Here is a 19306-nt window from a genome sequence, read left to right as displayed (position 1 = left end):
TCTCAATACAATCAAGGCAATATATGAAAAACCCACGGCCAACATCCTATTGAATGGGGAAAAGTTGGAAGCATTTCCGCTGCGATCTGGTACCAGACAGGGATGCCCACTCTCACCACTGCTATTCAATATAGTTCTGGAAGTTTTAGCCAGAGCTATTAGGCAAGAAAAAGAAATTAAAGGGATACAAATTGGGAAGGAAGAACTCAAACTATCCCTCTTTGCAGATGATATGATTCTTTATTTAGGGGAACCAAAGAACTCTACTAAGAGACTCCTGGAACACATCGAAGAATTTGGCAAAGTAGCAGGATATAAAATCAATGCACAAATATCAACAGCCTTTGTATACACAGGCAATGCCACGTCTGAGGAAGAACTTCTAAGATCAATCCCATTCACAATAGATACAAAAACAAACAAATACCTTGGAATAAACTTAACCAAGGACGTTAAAGATCTCTATGATGAAAACTACAAAACCTTACAGAAAGAAATAGAAGAGGATACCAAAAAATGGAGAAATCTTCCATGCTCATGAATTGGAAGAATCAATATCATCAAAATGTCTATTCTCCCAAAAGCAATTTATACATACAATGCAATACCAATCAAGATACCGAAGACCTTCTTCTCAGATCTGGAAAAAATGATGCTGAAATTCATATGGAGACACAGAAGACCTCGAATAGCCAAAGCAATCTTGTACAACAAAAACAAAGCCAGAGGCATCACAATACCAGATTTCAGGACATACTACAGGGCAATTGTTATCAAAACAGCATGGTACTGGTATAGAAACAGATGGATAGACCAATGGAACAGAATAGAAACACCAGAAATCAATCCAAACATCTACAGCCAACTTATATTTGATCAAAGATCCAAAACTAATCCCTGGAGTAAGGACAGTCTATTCAATAAATGGTGTTGGAAAATTGGATTTCCACATGCAGAAGCTTGAAGCAAGACCCCTACCTTTCACCTTACACAAAAATCCACTCAACATGGATTAAAGACCTAAATCTACGACCCAACACCATCAAATTATTAGAGAGCATTGGAGAAACCCTTCAAGATATAGGTACTGGCAAAGACTTCTTGGAAAAGACCCCAGAGGCACAGGCAGTCAAAGCCAAAATTAACATTTGGGATTGCATCAAATTGAGAAGTTTCTGTACTTCAAAAGAAACAGTCAGGAAAGTGAAGAGGCAACTGACAGAATGGGAAAAAATATTTGCAAACTATACTACAGATAAAGGGTTGATAACCAGAATCTACAAAGAAATCAAGAAACTCCACAACAACAGAACAAACAACCCACTTAAGAGATGGGCCAAGGATTCAATAGACATTTTTCGAAAGAGGAAATCCAAATGGCCAACAGACACATGAAAAAATGTTCAAGATCACTAGCCATCAGAGAAATGCAAATCAAAACCACAGTGAGGTTTCACCTCACCCCGGTGAGAATGGCTCACATCCAGAAATCTACCAACAATAGATGCTGGAGAGGATGTGGGGAAAAAGGGACACTAACCCACTGTTGGTGGGAATGCAAACTGGTTAAGCCACTATGGAAGTCAGTCTGGAGATTCCTCAGAAACCTGAACATAACCCTACCATACAACCCAGCCATCCCACTCCTTGGAATTTACCCAAAGGAAATTAATTTGGCAAATGCCCATCAACAGTAGACTGGATAAAGAAATTATGGGACATGTACTCCATAGAATACTATACAGCAGTAAGAAACAATGAAACCCAGTCATTTGCAACAAGATGGAAGAATCTGGAAAACATCATGCTGAGTGAATTAAGCCAGTCCCAAGGAGACAAATATCATTTGTTTTCCCTGATCGGCGACAACTGAGCACCAAAGGGGAAACCTGTTGAAGTGAAATGGACACTATAAGAAACAATGGCTCTTGTCCTGACTCTAGATGTACAGTGTAATACTTTATCCTTTTTTAGTTTTTGTTGTTATTGTTGTTTTGTTGTTGTTGTTGTAGTACTAGTGGTTGAACTCTGTAATTGGCACACGGTTATTCTTAGGTGTTTAAATTTTAACTGAAAAGTGATCCCTGTTAAATTTAAGAGTGGAAAAAGAGAGGGAGGAGATGTACAATTAATATAGAGCCAAAAAACACCACAGTGAAGAAACCAAATATCTCCAACATGCCAAACAACAAACGCAAAAACCGAGGTAATAAGAACAAGGAAGACACTATGACGCCCCCAAATGAAAAAGAAAGAATTTTTTAAAAAGGTATGTCTATACTCATCTTCATAACAACATGTTCTTTTTCTTTTATTTATTTATTTTTTTTATTTTTGACAGGCAGAGTGGACAGTGAGAGAGAGACAGAGAGAAAGGTCGTCCCTTTGCCATTGGTTCACCCTCCAGTGGCCGCCGCGGTAGGTGCGCTGCAGCCGGCGCACCGCACTGATCCGATGGCAGGAGCCAGGTGCTTCTCCTGGTCTCCCATGGGGTGCAGGGCCCAAGGACTTGGGCCATCCTCCACTGCACTCCCTGGCCACAGCAGAGAGCTGACCTGGAAGAGGGGCAACCGGGACAGGATTGGTGCCCCGACTGGGACTAGAACCCGGTGTGCCGGCGCCGCAAGGCGGAGGATTAGCCTAGTGAGCCACGGCGCCGGCCTTATTTCTTTCTTTTGAAAGAATTAGAGAAGGGAGTGACAGAGAGATCTTCCATTCACTGGTACACTCCCCAGATGGCCACAACAGCCTGTGCTGGACTAGGCCAAAGCCAGGAGCTTCATCCAGGTTTCCTACATGGGTGGCAGGGCTGCCTTCTGCTGCTTTCTCAAGCCATTAGCGGGGAGCTGAATAAGAAGTGAAACAGCTGGGACATGAGCCAGCACCCAAATGGGATGCCAGTGTTGAAAGCAGCAGCTTTACCAGCTAAATGGCAATGCTGGCACCACAGATATCTCTTTGAGATCCTACATTCAGTTATTTTGGATATATACTCAGAAATGAAATTATATGGAATGTTTTATGGAATATATGTTTTATATGGAATAATATGTTAATGGTTTTATATGTTTATATGTTTTCTATGGAATAATATGTTACTATTTTATTATTTTATTATATGGAATAATATGTTTTTGTTTAATTATCCTAGGAATAGATTATGGAGTAAGGGAGTTTTAAGACCTGTATGTACAGTCCTAGGCAGACTTTTCAATCACCTATGCATAAAGCCAATGAGAAACACCAAAGTACTATACTTGATCTCTGTGTTCTACCTCTCCCTGTAATTCTGTCTTTAAAATACATAAAATAAGCTTTAAAAAAATCAATATAAATGACCTAACTATACCAATTAAAAGATTGGTGGAATTAATTTTTAAAATTAGAACCATCTATATGCTGTCTCTAAGAAATTCGTCTTTAATGATACAGGTAGATTAAAATAACAGAATGCAAATATATTATGAAAATTATAATCAAGCATGGAATGGCTATATTAACCTTAGAAAGATACACTTGAGAACAAAGAAAATTACCAGTGGAAGAAAAGGGACATCTCACAGTGATTCTGTTTTTTGTTTTGTTTTTTAATTGGACAAAGATGATTTATAAAAATTAATTTATTTGAAAAGCAGAGCAAGAGAGAGAGGAAGAGACAGAGATTTTTCTATTCACTGGTTAACTCTACAAATTTCTACAATGTTAAGGTTTGGGCCAGGCCAGACCCAGGAGTCAGGAACTCCATCCTGGTCTTGCACATCGTGGGCAGGGGCCCAAGCACTTGAACCATCTTTCTGTCTTCCCAGCCACAGATACAGGATGCTGGCATCACAGAGCAGGAGCTTAACCTGTTGTGCCATGATGCTGGCCCCACAAAATGATTTTTTTTAATTTTTGACAGAGTGGACAGTGAGAGAGACAGAGAGAAAGGTCTTCCTTTGCCGTTAGTTCACCCTCCAATGGCCACCACGGTCGGCTCTGTGTTGCCAATTTATTGGGAATCATTAGATGTAGTTCCTTTATTCTGCCCAGTTTTATAGCTGTTTATGTCAGGAGACTAAGTCCTCACCCTTCTCATGGTCATTATAGATGCTTTCTTCATAGATATTTTAAGGAAAAAGGAATAGAGAGTTTTGTAAGAGGTTCTCTAAAGCAAATAGCAGAACCAGAAACTTGTAAGAGGTTCTCTAAAGCAAATAGCAGAACCAGAAACTTGCTTAATGATACTATTGAGTTTGAAGAGTCTAGGACCAAAATGACTCAGGACAGGTGCCTAAAAGTGTACACTGGCCCAAGGTATCTGAGGCAACAAAAATTGATTTAGCAGTAATTTATTGATGAAGTTTTATTTTATAGAGAAAGGGCAGTGCTTTTAAGAAGCAACAGTCCCAGAGAGGCTGGGAAAAAGAAAAGGGACAGGGTTTTACATCACAGAGGAAGGGTTGTGCTTTAAGAAACAACAGTCCCAAGGGGCCGGCGCAGTGGCTCACTTGGTTAATCCTCTGCCTGCAGCACTGGCATCCCGGTTGCTCCTCTTCCAGTCCAGCTCTCTGCTGTGGCCCAGAAAGGTAGTTGAGGATGGCCCAAGTGCTTGGGCCCTGCACCCGCATGGGAGACCAGGAGGAAGCACCTGGCTCCTGGCTACGGATCGGCATAGCTCCGGCCATAGTGATCGTTTGAGGGGGTGAACCAATGGAAGAAAGACCTTTCTCTCTGTCTTTCTCACTAACTCTGTCAAATAAATAAATTTAAAAAAAGAAAAAAAAAAGAACAGCCCCAGAGAGCTGATTCTCTAGAAGCAACAGCAGCTGCAAAGGGCATGGGGATGTTTATGTATCCCGGACCTTAAAGCTACATGAGGAACTAGCAGCAGTGGTGTCTTGTATTGTGCTAGCCAGACAGGAAGCATGCTGGTTAGGGGTTCAAGTGCTTATTCTGAGAAATTTGTAGGATCACCAGGTATGAAGAGTTCCCTGTGAGAGAAAACTCAGAGAAAAAAAAAAAACTTGGTTGAATATACATTTTATTTTGAATTGAGGGAAGGAAGGAGGGGAAGAAAGGTGTCCTTTTCCCCTCTGTGCCTGACTAGAAAAAGGATCAGAAAAATACAGGCAGATTGTGTGAATTCCTGGTTGGTATGCTTCCTGAGACTCAACACCCTACATTATCGTCAGCCCCATTTTCTTATTCTCAGCCCATTACTATAACCACTGCTTCCTCCATGCCAGAAAACCCCTAAATAAAGAAACTGTTTTTTTTTCCAGCATCACTGATGTGATTATATGTCATGAGAGATTGATTCCTAGATCAGAAAGATACTGACATCAAATTGCAAATGACTTGTCCTTAGTCCTTTGCTGAGATTTGAGAGGTATTAAGGAACCCTAGTAGGACTTGTAACATTGAAGGACTTCTGGGGATTCTGTTTGTCATGGTGGCTAATTTCAGTCTATCTACCTCTGCCCCCTCCTTTTTCCCAAAGAAACCTTTTATTTAAGAAATACAAACTTCAAGCATTTCATAAGTACAACTTTATGAATATAGTGATTCTTCCCACTATACCCACCCTCCCACCCACACTCCCAACTCCTCCTCCTCCCTCTCCCATTCTCAGTCCCATTCTCCATTAAGATCCTTTATCATCTTCTTTATACACAGAAGACCAACTCTATACTAAGTGAAGAGTTCAACAATTTGCATGAAAAAAATCCAAAAAAAACTGTTCCTCAACAGTTGAGACAAGGGCTGTTCAAAGTCATTGCTTCTTAAAGTTAATTTCACTTCTTTTTTTTTAAAGAAACTTATGATACTTCTTTTGTGAGCACTTAGACATAATTATAATACAACTCTTTAAGGACAGAGGTCCTCCATGGGAAGTTAGTACACAGTAATTCCAGTTGTTAATTTAACAATTTTTAATTGTTAAATTAACAATTTTTTTAATTTTAAAATTTTTTTTTTTAATTTAACAATTGATGGCAATGACCACCGGAGGCTCTTGACATGAGCTGCCTAAGCTATGGAATCCTTTTGAATCCACAAACTCCATCAGTATTTAGATAAGGCCAAAAGCAAAGTGGAAGTTCCTTCCTCCCTTCATAGAAAACTACTTCATTCTTTGATTACCATGTCTTTCCACTGGAGTCTCACCCACCAAGGTCCTTTATGTAGGAGATTTTTTTGCCGCAGTGTCTTGGCTTTCCATGCCTGAAATTCTGCCCTCTTTTCTACCTCTGCCTGCAGTTTTGATAATGTGCCTTTCCTCATGCACGACTATGATCTGAGAAGAACAACCAATATCAGGGAGGTCAAGCCCGAAGTTGCAAATGATCGTCCTGTCTTCTTCAATTGGACATTCCTGTCAACTCTGAATGCAGGCAGATGGTTTCTAGATCCATGGGTAAGAAACGTTCCCCAGTTCCACAAACCTGCAATGAATCCCTCTTCTGTGAAGGGTCATGTGCTGCTCCTGGAAATAAAGACCATAAGTGAAGACAGGTAAGTGTACACAGTTTCATCCTAGTTCTGTAGCAGGACTATGGAATTGGCAGGAGATCTTTTCTGGTAATTCAATAGATCTAATTTCTACTTTTGCCAAAGTATCTGAAGATAAACTTGTAAACTTATTCTTGACATATAATTCCTTTTTACCCAAGAATTTCACAATTTATAATGTTTCCACATGAACATATTATTTTCTTGTCTATTTTTGAGTATAGATGAGGTGACTGGGAGACATTTTTTTAAAAAGTTGTTTATTTACATATTTATTCAAAAGGCAGAGTGAGAAAGAGAGAGCTTGAGAGACAAAGAGGGTTTGAGGGAGTTGGAGGAGGGGAGAGAGGAGGGGGAGAGACCAATCTTCTATTTGCTGTTTTACTTCCCAAATGCCCACAACAGCCAGGGCTGGGCCAGCTCAAAGCCAGGAGCCATGAACTCCAGCTGGGTCTCCCACATGGGTACCAGGTACCTAAGTAATTGGGCCATCATCCTCTTCCTTCTCTGGTACATTAGCAGGAAGCTGCATTGGAAGTGGAGCAGCTGGGAATTGCACTAGCACTCCAATATGGGATACTGGCATTTTAAGATTCCTTCTTGCCATTCAACAAACTTACTGAGTACCTACTAAATACTAGACACATGAAATACAATGATGAAGTAATACATCTCTAGCCCTAATGGAGTTCATAGATGAGTATTAAGAAATAGAGAACTCACAAGATGGTGGAATAGGGAGGGAGTTTACTGCTCTAGACTAGGGAAAGATAGTTTTTAAAAAAAAACTGTGCAGAGAGTGTAGTCTCAAGGAAGAGTTAGGGAGAAATCTGCAGAGGAAACTCCACACAAATTAGAGGGAACCTGTGCACCTACGTGTAAGGTATGGATGCACACAATTCAGGATCCCAGCAGCCAAGAGTCTCAGCACCAGCTTTGGAGAGTGAGGTGAGACCAAACTGCAGCACCCCAAACCATTGGCTATAAAGCTGCAGGAAGAGACTGGTGTGAGTTTCGATTGGAGCCCTGTGGGAGATAGTGTACCTGCCAACCTAGAGGGATAATTTCTCGCTCCCTGACCACCTGGCACGGACATTCTGTAACCAGCCAAGAGAGGGCCAGTGCCATTTTGGACATACGTAACAGCTGTGCCAGTTCATGTCCGTACACCCAGCAACCAGCTGAGAGGAGGCACCTCAGTCTGGCTGGGAGAATTGACAGGTGGCCAGATGCTGGTATTGTTGGAGCCTTGTATGTTGATACTGTGAAAACACTGTGGCTATGTGAGAGGGCTCAAGGTGTGGCTGGGTCTTTGGGCAGACACTGTGGGTAGGGCAACTCCACATGCTTGGGGCTCCCTGATTCCCTGGTGTGGGTCATTGCTGCAGGATCCGTGCTCACACCAAGGACTGCATGGATCCCTTGTGTGGTTTTTGTGGCAGCGCAGATGAATATTATACCCACTGGGGCTAGCGCCTAGGCAGTAGTCTCCTTGGAGGAAAGGAAGTGAGCATGAGACTATGCCAACAGAGCTGATCAAACTTCCTCTCTGATTTAAAACAAAAAAATTTACCATGCTCAGCTTGGGTGTCACCTTGGACACTCTCTTCACTGTGGAACACTGAGCAGAGCTACCTGACCACACCCAGCACATGCTTCTGGGTATTCACCAAAAGGCACTCCACTAAGCCATAGAGGTATAGTCCTAAGATAAAGCCTTCATGGGGGAAAAAAAACAACAAATATCTCCACAAATTCCAAAAAAATAAATGCATCAATTAAAGAAACAAGAGTAAGGAAGACAACATGGCATCCCAAAGGAACACAACACTTCAGTACTAGAATGTGAAGATGAAGAGATTGAAGAAATGCCAGAAACAGAATTCAAAAAGTTGATTGTAGGATTACTCAGAAGTACTCAGAAGCAAATTCATGAATTAAAGAAATCTGTACATAACATGACTGAAAATTTTTCACACAAAATTGAGATTCTGGCTGGTGCTGTGGCTCACTTTACTAATCCTCTGCCTGCGGCACCAGTACCCCCATTCTAGTCCCAGTTGGGGCACCAGATTCTGTCTTGGTTGCTCCTCTTCTACTCCAGCTCTCTGCTGTGGCCCGGGAAGGCAGTGGAGGATGGCCCAAGTGCTTGGGTCCTGCACCTGCATGGGAGACCAGGAAGAAACACCTGGCTCCTAGCTTCGGATTGGCGCAGCACGCTGACCGTAGCAGCCATTTGGGGGGTGAACCAACGGAAGGAAGACCTTTCTCTCTGTCTCTCTCTCACTAACTCTGCCTGTCCAAAAAAAAAAAAAACAAACAAAAAAAAGAGATTCTAAAGAGAAACCAAAATAAAATATTGGAAATGAAGAATTTAATAGATCAAATAAAATATGCAGTAGAAAGCCATAACAACAGACTCAGTGAGGCAGATGAAAAAACATCTGAGTTAGAAGACAAATCTCTGGAAATTTTACAGTCAGACTCAAAAAGAATAAGAAATTAGAAAACTAAAACAACAGTGTCAGAGATTGACGGGATACTATCAACCCAACATATGGGTCTTAGAGTCCCAGATGGCATGGACAAAGAGCATGGATTTAGAAGACCTTTTTAGTGAAATAATTACAGAAAACTTCCCTATTGGAGAAAGAAAGATATCCAAGTACAAGAAGCACATAGAACTCATAATAGACATGACCAGAAAAGATCTTCATCATGGCACCTTATAGTCAAACCCTACACAGTAAAACATAAAGATTCTAAAATGTGTAGGAGAGAAATGCCAGATTACTTTCAGAGGATCTCCAATTAGACTACAGTGAATTTCTCATCAGAAACACTACAGGCTAGTAGAAAATGCAAGATATATTCAAAGTTTTAAGAGAAAAAAAAACTGTCAACCCAGAATACCGTACCCTAAAAAGCTCTTGTTTATGAATGAAGGTGAAACAAAGATCTTCCATAACAAACAGAAGTTGAAAGAATTTGTCATCACTCATCCAGCCTTAGAAAAGATGTTTAAGGATGTGCTACACACAGAAACACAGAAACCTGCTCATTACTATGAAAGAAGCTGAAGGCAGAAAATCCTCCACTAAAAGTACAAAAGAAATCCAAAGTAAACATTAGGAATATTTATGGAAAAATGGCAGGATCAAGTCATTAGTTATCAATAATCACCTTGAATGTAAATGGCCTCAACTCTCCAGTTAAAAGATACAGGCTGGCTGAATTGATTAAAAAACAAAACCCCTCTGTTTGCTGTCTACAAGAAATATATCTCACCAACAAAGATATGCAGACTGAAAGTAAAAGGATGGAAAAAGATATTCCACGGCAACAGAAACCAAAAAAGAACTGGTGTAGCCATCCTAATATCAGACAAAATAGACTTTAACCCAGAAACTGCTAAAAGAGACAAAGAAGGGCACTATGTAATGATTAAGGGATCAGTTCAACAGGAAGATATGACTATAATAAACATATATGCACCTGATTACAGGGCATCTAGTTATTTAAAAGAGGTGTTCATAGGTCCAAAAGGAGACATAGACTCCAATACAGTAGTAATAGGGGATCTTAATACCCCACTTTCAGCAATAGACAGATCAACCAGATGGAAAATCAGCAAGAAAATAACACAGTTAATCAACACTACAGACCAAGTGGACCTTACAGATATCTACAGAATTTTTGTTTCTACAATTGCAGTATGCACATTCTTCTCACCAGTGCATGGAACTTTGTCTAGGATAGACCATATGCTAGGCCATAAAGCAAGTCTCAGCAAATTCAAAAATATCGAAATCATACCCTGCATCTTCTCTGACCACAATGAAATGAAGCTGGAAATCAACAACTCAAGAATATTTAGAACATATGCAAACACATGGAGACTGAATAGCATGCTCCTGAATGTACAGTGGGTCATAGAAAAAATCAAAAGAAAAATAAAATTCTGGAAACCAATGAAAATGATTTGTACCCCCTTGTTTATTGCAGCTTAATTCACAATAGCTAAGATATGGATCAACATTAATGTCTGTCTACTGAAGACTGGATAAGGAAATTATGAGATATGTATACCATGGAATACTACACAGCTCTAAAAAAAATTCTGTTGTTTGCAACAAAATGGATGAAAATAGAAAACATCATATATAGTGAAATAAGCCAGTCCCAAAAGGACAGATACCGTATGTTCTACCCAAACTGTGATAACCAATAGAGCACTTAAAAGGTAATCAATAGAAGTGAAGTTGATGCTGAGATGCAATGACTTTGAACAGCCCTTGTCTCAACTGTTGAGGAACAGTTTTTTTTTCTTTTCATACAATTTGTTCAACTCTTTATTTAGTATAGAGTTAGTTGTATGTGTATAAAATTAATTAAAAATAGATCTTGGTGTAAAATAAGAATGGGAATAGGAGAGGGATAAGGAAGAAGGTGAGAGGGCACATATGATGGGAAGAATCACTGTGTTCCTAAAGTTGTATTTATGAAATGCATGAAGTTTGCATTCTTTAAATAAAAGTTTTCTGGGGAAAAATCTTACCACCAGAAAAAAATAGACAATTGTAATAAAATACTTTATAAACTACAGTTAATTTGAGATTGCTTTAAGAGCACACAAGAACAACTTCTAAGTAGGGTATTCTGGAAGGAGATAGAGGCTAATAATGCTTGTGGAGAGTGAATATTTCCTCTTAAGGAAGATGAAGAATATGGACTTCAAAGATAATGCCATTTGTGCTAAGAAAAGATCAATACTTTTTAAAGTTTTATTTATTTGAAAGTCAGAGTTACACACAGAGAGAAGGAGAGGCAGAGATAGAGAGAGAAAGGTCTTCCATATGCTAGTTCACTCCCCAATTGGCTGCAACGGCTGGAGCTGCACCAATTCAAAGCCAGGAGCCAGGATGTTCTTCCAGGTCTCCCATGTGGGTGCAGGGACCCAAGCACTTGGGCCATCTTTCACTGCTTTCCCAGGCCACAGCAGAGGGCTGGATTGGAAGTGGAGCAGCCAGGATTTGAATTGGCACCCATATGGGATGCCGGCACTGCAGGTGGCAGCCTTACACACTGTGCCACAGCACCGGCCCCATGGGAAAGATCAATAGTAAGGGGAACCATAGACAATGATAGTGATTATGAGAGAGAGAGAAGGAGGGGAGGGGACGGGAGCGGAAGAGAGGGGAGGGGAGGGGAGGGCGAGGAGGGGAGGGAGAGGAGGAGAGGGAGAAGAGGGAGGAGAGTTGGAGGGAAGGAGGATGTGAGGGAAGGAAGAAGAGTAGGTGGGAATTAGGGAGGGAGGGGCAGGATATAGATAGGAGCTAGATTGAGATTATAATATGAAAAACATGTTGAAGGAAGATTATACGAATGCTTAAATAAGTGATTTGAGAATTATCCTTGAGTATTTTGAAGTGGGTAAAAGGTTAAATGTGCAGTGTACAAAGGTCAATCTGCCTTCGCAAGATAAAAGAAAACAAAAACTTGTAATTACAGTTTATCTTTTTCCTAGGAAAAATCTCTGTGACCTGGGTTCTGCCTAATCAGATATACTCATTTGAGATTTCAGTTTTGAAAATAAACATCTCAACTGTATAGACAACAGGCATCTGTATTGCTAGCACATGTGATAGCAGATATAGCAAGCTATGGGGGGTCAGCTGTGATCATAGGTCCCTTATCAGGTAGTAGTGTAATTAATAAAATAAACTTCAAGGTAGTTTTGACTATGTACTAACAGTAGAATGCATTTTTATTTGATGTTGATCCTGAGGGCTATCTGGTAACATTTCCTGTAAAAATAATGAAAAGTGAAGAAATACGTAAAGATGGCCTTTTCTAGTGAGATTTCACTTCAAATTTATTCTATTAGATCATGTAAATATAAGAACTAGGTGAAAGTGGATTTATAATAACCATAGCTCCCCAGAATGTTTGTCTTCTTAAGGGTCCATAACTCATAAATGCTGTTACATTATGTGAAAACAATGAGACTATTCTGACCTCCTCTATGTCTATGTGTAGGCTCCATAATATGTCTCCTCATACATGAATACATGGGCACATAAAAGCAAGAGATGCTCAATTAGCATGTATATGTTAGATTACTTAGCCAGTTAATGTTTTTATATATTCTAGAGTGGAAGGCTGTTATTTTATCTTACATGTAATATATAGCTGAGAAAAGTCTTATGATTTTTAGAATTAAACTTGAAAATTTCAGGATGAAATATTTGATGAAACAGTGGGGTTGATGAGTATGTGGCTGATAATTTTAATTAGTAATTTTCCTTGGTTATCTTTATTGGGACTTAGTGATCATTAGTTGTGTTTTTAGACTTTTTATTTTCAAGGCAGAGTGATGGTTGGGGAGGGAGAGAGAGAGACTTCTATCTACTAGTTCACTCTCCAGATTCCTGCTAAGGCCAAGACTGGGCCAGCGCTATGGCATAGTGGGTAAAGCCGCCACCTGCATTGCTGGCATCCCATATGACACCAGTTCGAGTCCCGGTTGCTCCACTTCTGATCCAGCTCTCTACTGTGGCCTGGGAAAACAGTAGAGGATGGCCCAGGTCCTTGGGCCCTTGAGCCCACGTCGGAGACCTGGAAGAATCTCCTGACTCCTGGCTTCAGATCAGTGCAGCCCCAGCCATTATGACCAACCGGGGAGTGAACCAGCAGATGGAAGACCTCTCTCTCTCTCTCTCTCTCTCTCTCTCTCTCTCTCTGCCTCTCCTCTCTCTCTGTGTAGCTCTGACTTTCAAATAAATAAATAAATCTTAAAAAAAAAAAAGCAGTACAGAGTAGCCAGCATTTGAACTTGCTACTCTAGTATGTGATGCAGGTGTCCCAAGCAGCATCTGCTCCACACTTTTCCTTTAAAGACAACACTCATTTTTTTAAATTTGTTTAAGATTTTTTATTTATTTTACAGGTAGAGTTATAGTCAGTGAGAGAGAGAGACAGAGAGAAAGGTCTTCCATCCATGGTTCACCCCCCAAATGGCTGCAATGGTTGGAGCTATGCTGATTCAAAGCCAGGAACCAGGTGCTTCTTCGTGGTCTTCCATGCAGGTGCAGAAGCCCAAGCACTTGGGCCATTCTCCACTGCTTTCCGGGGCCACAGCAGAGAGCTGGACCGGAGGAAGAGCAACCAGGACTAGAACCGGCGCCCATATGGGATGCCAGCGCCATAGGTGGAGGATTAACCTAGTGTGCCACAGTGCTGGCCCCGACAACACTCATTTTTCATGTCAGTGGTCATAGTTAGAACTGTGAGAACTGTGTTATTGAATATTATGTTGCTTTGGTTTTCAAATATTTTTTCAAAACCATCTCCTGTTGTGACTATCTTGTATTGGTTGTAACTGGTAGGGCTGAATATATTGTATATTTTTGTAACAAATTTTGGTGGGTGATTTTTGGGATTAAGATATTTATTTTGGCATGTGTAGGAAGTATGCTTATAGTAGTATTTAGTCATGCTGTTTTTGTGGTGACCAAGAAGTATCCTGAAACTTGAGATTCAAATATAATTATCTAGGGAATTTATTTTTATGTACCATTGTAGGGCTTTCTTTATTGTAATTAGAAGGTGGTTGAAAGAGTGTTACCTTGCAACTTAGAAGATTAGGAGGATTGGCTACTTTTTCACAGCAAAGCAATTAATTGTGAATGTTATTTTGGTGACCTAAATCTATGATCCAATACCATCAAATTACGACAACATTGGGGAAACTCTCTAAGACATTGGCATAGGCGACCGGCGCCGTGGCTCAACAGGCTAATCCTCCACCTTGTGGCGCCGGCACACCGGGTTCTATCCCGGTCAGGGCGCCAGATTCTGTCCCAGTTGCCCCTCTTCCAGGCCAGCTCTCTGCTGTGGCCAGGGAGTGCAGTGGAGGATGGCCCAAGTCCTTGGGCCCTGCACCCACATGGGAGACCAGGAGAAGCACCTGGCTCCTGCCATCAGATCAGTACAGTGCGCCAGCCGCAGCGCGCCGGCCTTGGCGGCCATTGGAGGGTGAACCAACGGCAAAGGAAGACCTTTTTCTCTGTCTCTCTCTCTCACTGTCCACTCTGCCTATCAAAAAAAAAAAAAAAAAAGACATTGGCATAGGCGTAGAGTTTTTGGAAAAGACAACAGAAGTACAAGCAATCAAAGCCCAAAATAGAAAAATAGGATCATGTCAAGCTGAGAAGCTTCTGCACTGTAAAAAAATTCTCAGCAAAGTGAAGAGGCAACCAGTAGAATGGGAGAAATATTTGAAAAGTATGAAACTTAAAGTTGTTGCTCAAGAAATGCAACAACAAAACAAGCAATCCAGTTATGAAATGGGCAAAGGATTTGAACAGGCATTTTTCAAAAGAGGAAATTCAAATGGCCAACAGACACATGAAAAAATGCTTAGGGTCCCTAGCCATAAGGGAAATGGAAATTAAAACCCAATGAGATTTCACCTCACCCCATTTAGAATGGCTCTAATACAGAAATCAATAAACAATAAATCTTGGTGAGGATGTATAGAAAAACATGCCCTGGCTGACACAGTGGCTGACTTGGCTAATCCTCTGCCTGTGGCACCAGCACCCCGGGTTCTAGTCTCGGTTGCTCCTCTTCCAGTCCAGCTCTCTGCTGTGGCCTGGGAGGGCAGTGGAGGATGGCCCATGTGCTTGCGTCCCTTTACCTGCATGGGAGACTGGGAGGAAGTACCTGGCTCCTGGCTTCAGGCCGGCGCAGTGCTGGCTGTGGCAGCCATTTGGGGTGTGAACCAATGAAAGGAAGACCTTTCTCTCTGTCTCTCACTGTCTATAACTCCTTCTCTGTCTCTCTCTCTCTTACTGTCTAACTCTGGCTGGCAAAAAAAAATTTAAAAAGAAAAACATGCCCTAATTCACTGTTAGTGGGAATGTGAACTGGTACAGCCATTGTGGATGACAGTATGGAGATACCTCAGAAAGCTGAAAATAGATCTACTGTATGACCCAGCAATCCTACTCCTGGGAATTTACCCAAATGAAATGAAATCAGCATATGAAAGAGTTATCTGTAAACCCATGATCATTGTGGCTCAATTCACAATAGCTAAGATATGGAATCAACCCAGATGTCCATTGACTGTGACTGGATAAAGAAATTATGACATATATATACTATGGAATATTGCACGGTGGTAAAGAAAAAAAGAAATCCTGTCTTGTGATAAAATTGATGCAACTGGAAACCATTATACTTAGTGAAAATAGCAAGTCCCAAAAAGACAAATACCATGTTTTCCTTATCTGTGGTAACTAATAGAGTATCTAAAATGTCATGTAGAGGATTGAAATTGACATTTTGAAATTTAATGATTGTTTCCAGCCCTTGTCTCTACTGTTGAGGAACAGTTTTTTCCTCATACTGTTTGTTGAACTCTTTATTTAGTGTAGGGTTAATGAGTATAAAGTAAACTGAAAATAGATCTTTGTAAAAAATTAAGAATGGGAATAGGAGAGAGAAGAGGAAAAAGAGTGGGAGTGCAGATGCGAGGAAGGGTACGGTGAGAAGGCTCAAGAGTCAACAGATTGACAGGCATTAGCTTTTAACTAAAATGTAATGGATTAAATTCCCCAGTCAAAAGATTCAGGTTGGGTGAACATATTACAAAAAAAGACCCAAATATGCTGCCTATAAGTAACTCACTTTACTAGTAAATATACACATAGTCTAAAAGTGAAAGGCTGAGAAAAGATACACCAGGAGAATGGAAACCAAAAACAAATAGGAATAGGTATCCTCATATCAGATGGAACATTTTAAATCAAAAAGTATAAAAAGAGACAAGGACATTATATATTGATAAAAGGATTGATTAAGAAGCTATAGCAATCATATATTCACCCAACACAAGACCATATATATTATATAATATAGACCATATGTATATATTATATATTATTTATATATATATATATATATATATATATATAATACTGTTAGACCTAGAGGTAGAGACAGACTCCAATACAGTAATAGTGGGGACTTCAATTCTCCACTGTCATCAATGGACAGATTATCCAAGCAGAAAACAAAAAGATACATGAGAGTTAAACCATGCTATTGAGCAAGTGGACATAAAAGATATTCATGGAACTTTTCACCCAAAAACTACAGAATATATGTTCCTCTCCTCAGCACATGGAACATTTTCTAGCATAGACTATATATTAGTCCACAAATCAAGTCTTCATAAATTTAAGAAGATTGAAATCATACCATGGATCAATTCAGACCACAAATGAATAAAATTAGAAATCAACAAGAACTTAAAAATACATGGAAATTAAGCAACATGCTACTAAATAACAAGTTATCATTGAAGAAATTAAAGAAAAGTGAGAGAAAGGGCAATTTGTTTAGGAGGCCAATGGAAAGATAAGAGTAAATAGCAAATGTGCACGTGAGTATGAAAATGCAGGGGTGCAGAGAGAATACTTGAGTTTTAAGAAAATGTGAGGAGTTACTCCTTCTTCCAGAGGTAGCCTCTTATGGCCTTCACTCGCAAATGGTCTAAAATTGGCAAATGATGGTAAAAGTACCATCTATTAAATTTAATATAGCCAGAGTTTATATGGCCTGCTTTGTGTAATGTGAAATGCTTATTGCAAAGAGTATTTGACACTTTCAGCAATGAAGTAATAACACTCCAGTAGAATCAGTAGATAGGGAACTAATGTGAATTGTGTGCTTTCCTATGTACCAGGCATATTCCAAGAAAGTATAAATATATTTAATCTTAAAAATAACTGTAAGGATAATACATATATACCTCTCCCATTCCCCATTTTGTAGTTTGGGCAGTTAGAAGACTTTAAGAATTTAAATGCTTTTCCCTGCTGTAGGTATTTGGCCTAACAGTTAAGATAGTTGGTATATCTGCATCTCATTTTGGAGTGCTTGGATTTGTAGCTTCCTCCTAATGCACACCATGGGAAGCAGCAGGTGATGCCTCAAGAAGATGGGTCTCTGTTATCCATATGGGAAACCTGGATTGCATTTCTGGCTTCTGGCTTCCAGCTTTCACCTGGCCCAGCCCGAGCCATTGAGGGTATGTGGGGAAGTGAACAAGTAGATGGGAGCTCTTTTTCTTTCTTTAGTTCTTTTATTGTCTCTCTCTAATGAAATAAATTTTTTAAAAGGTTTATTATTTGAAAGGCAGAGTTACACAGAGGCAGTGGGGATGGGGATGGTTTCTATCTGCTGGTTCACTCCCCAAATGGCTGCAGCAAGCTTTAGCTGGGTCGATCCAGAGCCAGGAGCTTCTTCCAGGTCTCCCACGTGGGTGCAGGGACCCAAGAATTTGGGCCATCTTCTACTGCTTTCTCAGTTTATAACAGAGAGCTGGATTGGAAGTGGAGCTTCTGGGACTCGAACCAGCACCCATATGGGATGCAGTGGCTTTAACAGCTATGCCACAATGCTGGCCCAATCTATTGGAACAAATTTTTAAAAAATAAATAGATTTACCAAGGGTGCACAACAAGAAGTGTATGGAGCCAGGATTTGAGCTTGGGCCTAAGATGTGGAAATAACTACAGAAGGCAGACTGAGATACACAGAGGCATTAAAATAGGCCATTGGGATTTAAAGCTCTTGAACTATCTTTGTTTCAGGAATAGTTAAGGAAAGTTTAATGAAGGAGATATCATGTGAAAAAGTTGAGTATAGGATTTTAGCAGGTGGATGTGGCAAGGAAGGAAAATAGAATGGTATTGAATCCAGTTCAGTTTGAAGACAGAGCTCATGTTCTTCCTTATACACAAAACTAGAACAGTGGAAGCACATGCAGGAAGCCAATGTGACTGAAAAGAGATGTATTACCTTGAGGTAGGGGACAAAAGGCTGGAAAGAAAGGTCAAGAGCAGAATGACGTTCTTTCAGTGCAAATACAACAGGTTCTAGAATACATAATAAATCGTTCCAAACACCATAACTACTGGTAGAGATCACATTTTATATCCCTTCCTGGTACCCTTTATCCTACAACTAGTATTTCAGAGGGTAGATTGAGTGGTAATGGAGCAATATGGGACTACATAACAGAACTAGAAAACAATTTTGATGGGAACCAATGTATTCTTTGATGTATTTATTTTTAGCGCAGACCGTATTTCAATATGCCATACCAATCAGAGGCTGATAAACGCAGAGCAAGAAATCAGTCAATTCCAAAACTAGATGATTTGTTGGAACTTGCAAAGAAGGAAAATAAATTTGTGATATTTGATCTTTATGGCCCTCCAGCAAAACATCCTCTCAGACACTCATTTGTCAAGCATGTAACAAAGGTGATCCTTGACTCTAAAATTGAGCCACATCTGGTATGTCTATCTTGATATTTACAGTAGAGGTTGGGATGTGGGTACCTTGTCCTACGAACATAGTAGTTGAATTTGACCTACCTTGTAATTCTTGTCTGAGGTCTTTAAGTAACTTACTTTCTATGGAAGTGGAGATTGTTATAAACAGCTACATGAGATAATCTAAGAGTGAACCAGAGAAATTTATATGAGTAAGGAAAAACATTGAGGCTATTTACTATTCTAAACTACATGAAATATCAGTCCCAGTGTTAAAGGATTGTGTGTAGAATAGCTATGTGATGTGACCTGCACATCACCAACATAGATCTATTAGAAAGAGCCTGGGTAACCCTGAGGATTTGAGGACTTGACTTTCCTGAATGTTATAGAAAGACAACTGGTTCTTAGTTGAGCTGAGATTTACTCCACATATTTTTCAGAAGTAAGTGCATTTG

The 19306-nt window shown here is 40.1% G+C and overlaps 1 protein-coding gene across 1 annotated transcript in view; it reads left to right on the top strand.

Moving 5' to 3' along the window:
* GDPD4 (glycerophosphodiester phosphodiesterase domain containing 4) overlaps positions 1 to 19306 on the top strand; it is a 70731-nt gene that overhangs the window by 31946 nt on the left and 19479 nt on the right. Inside the window, exons 10-11 of the mRNA XM_062197567.1 lie at positions 6244 to 6400; positions 18648 to 18869. Coding sequence (XP_062053551.1) covers positions 6244 to 6400; positions 18648 to 18869 — 379 coding nt within the window. The remainder of the gene's footprint in view (positions 1 to 6243; positions 6401 to 18647; positions 18870 to 19306) is intronic.

The sequence above is a fragment of the Lepus europaeus genome, chromosome 7 (genome assembly GCF_033115175.1).
Source record: "Lepus europaeus isolate LE1 chromosome 7, mLepTim1.pri, whole genome shotgun sequence".
Taxonomy (NCBI): Eukaryota; Metazoa; Chordata; class Mammalia; order Lagomorpha; family Leporidae; genus Lepus; species Lepus europaeus.
Note: the sequence above shows the minus strand (reverse complement) of the source record. Positions and strands in the feature narration are given on the sequence as shown.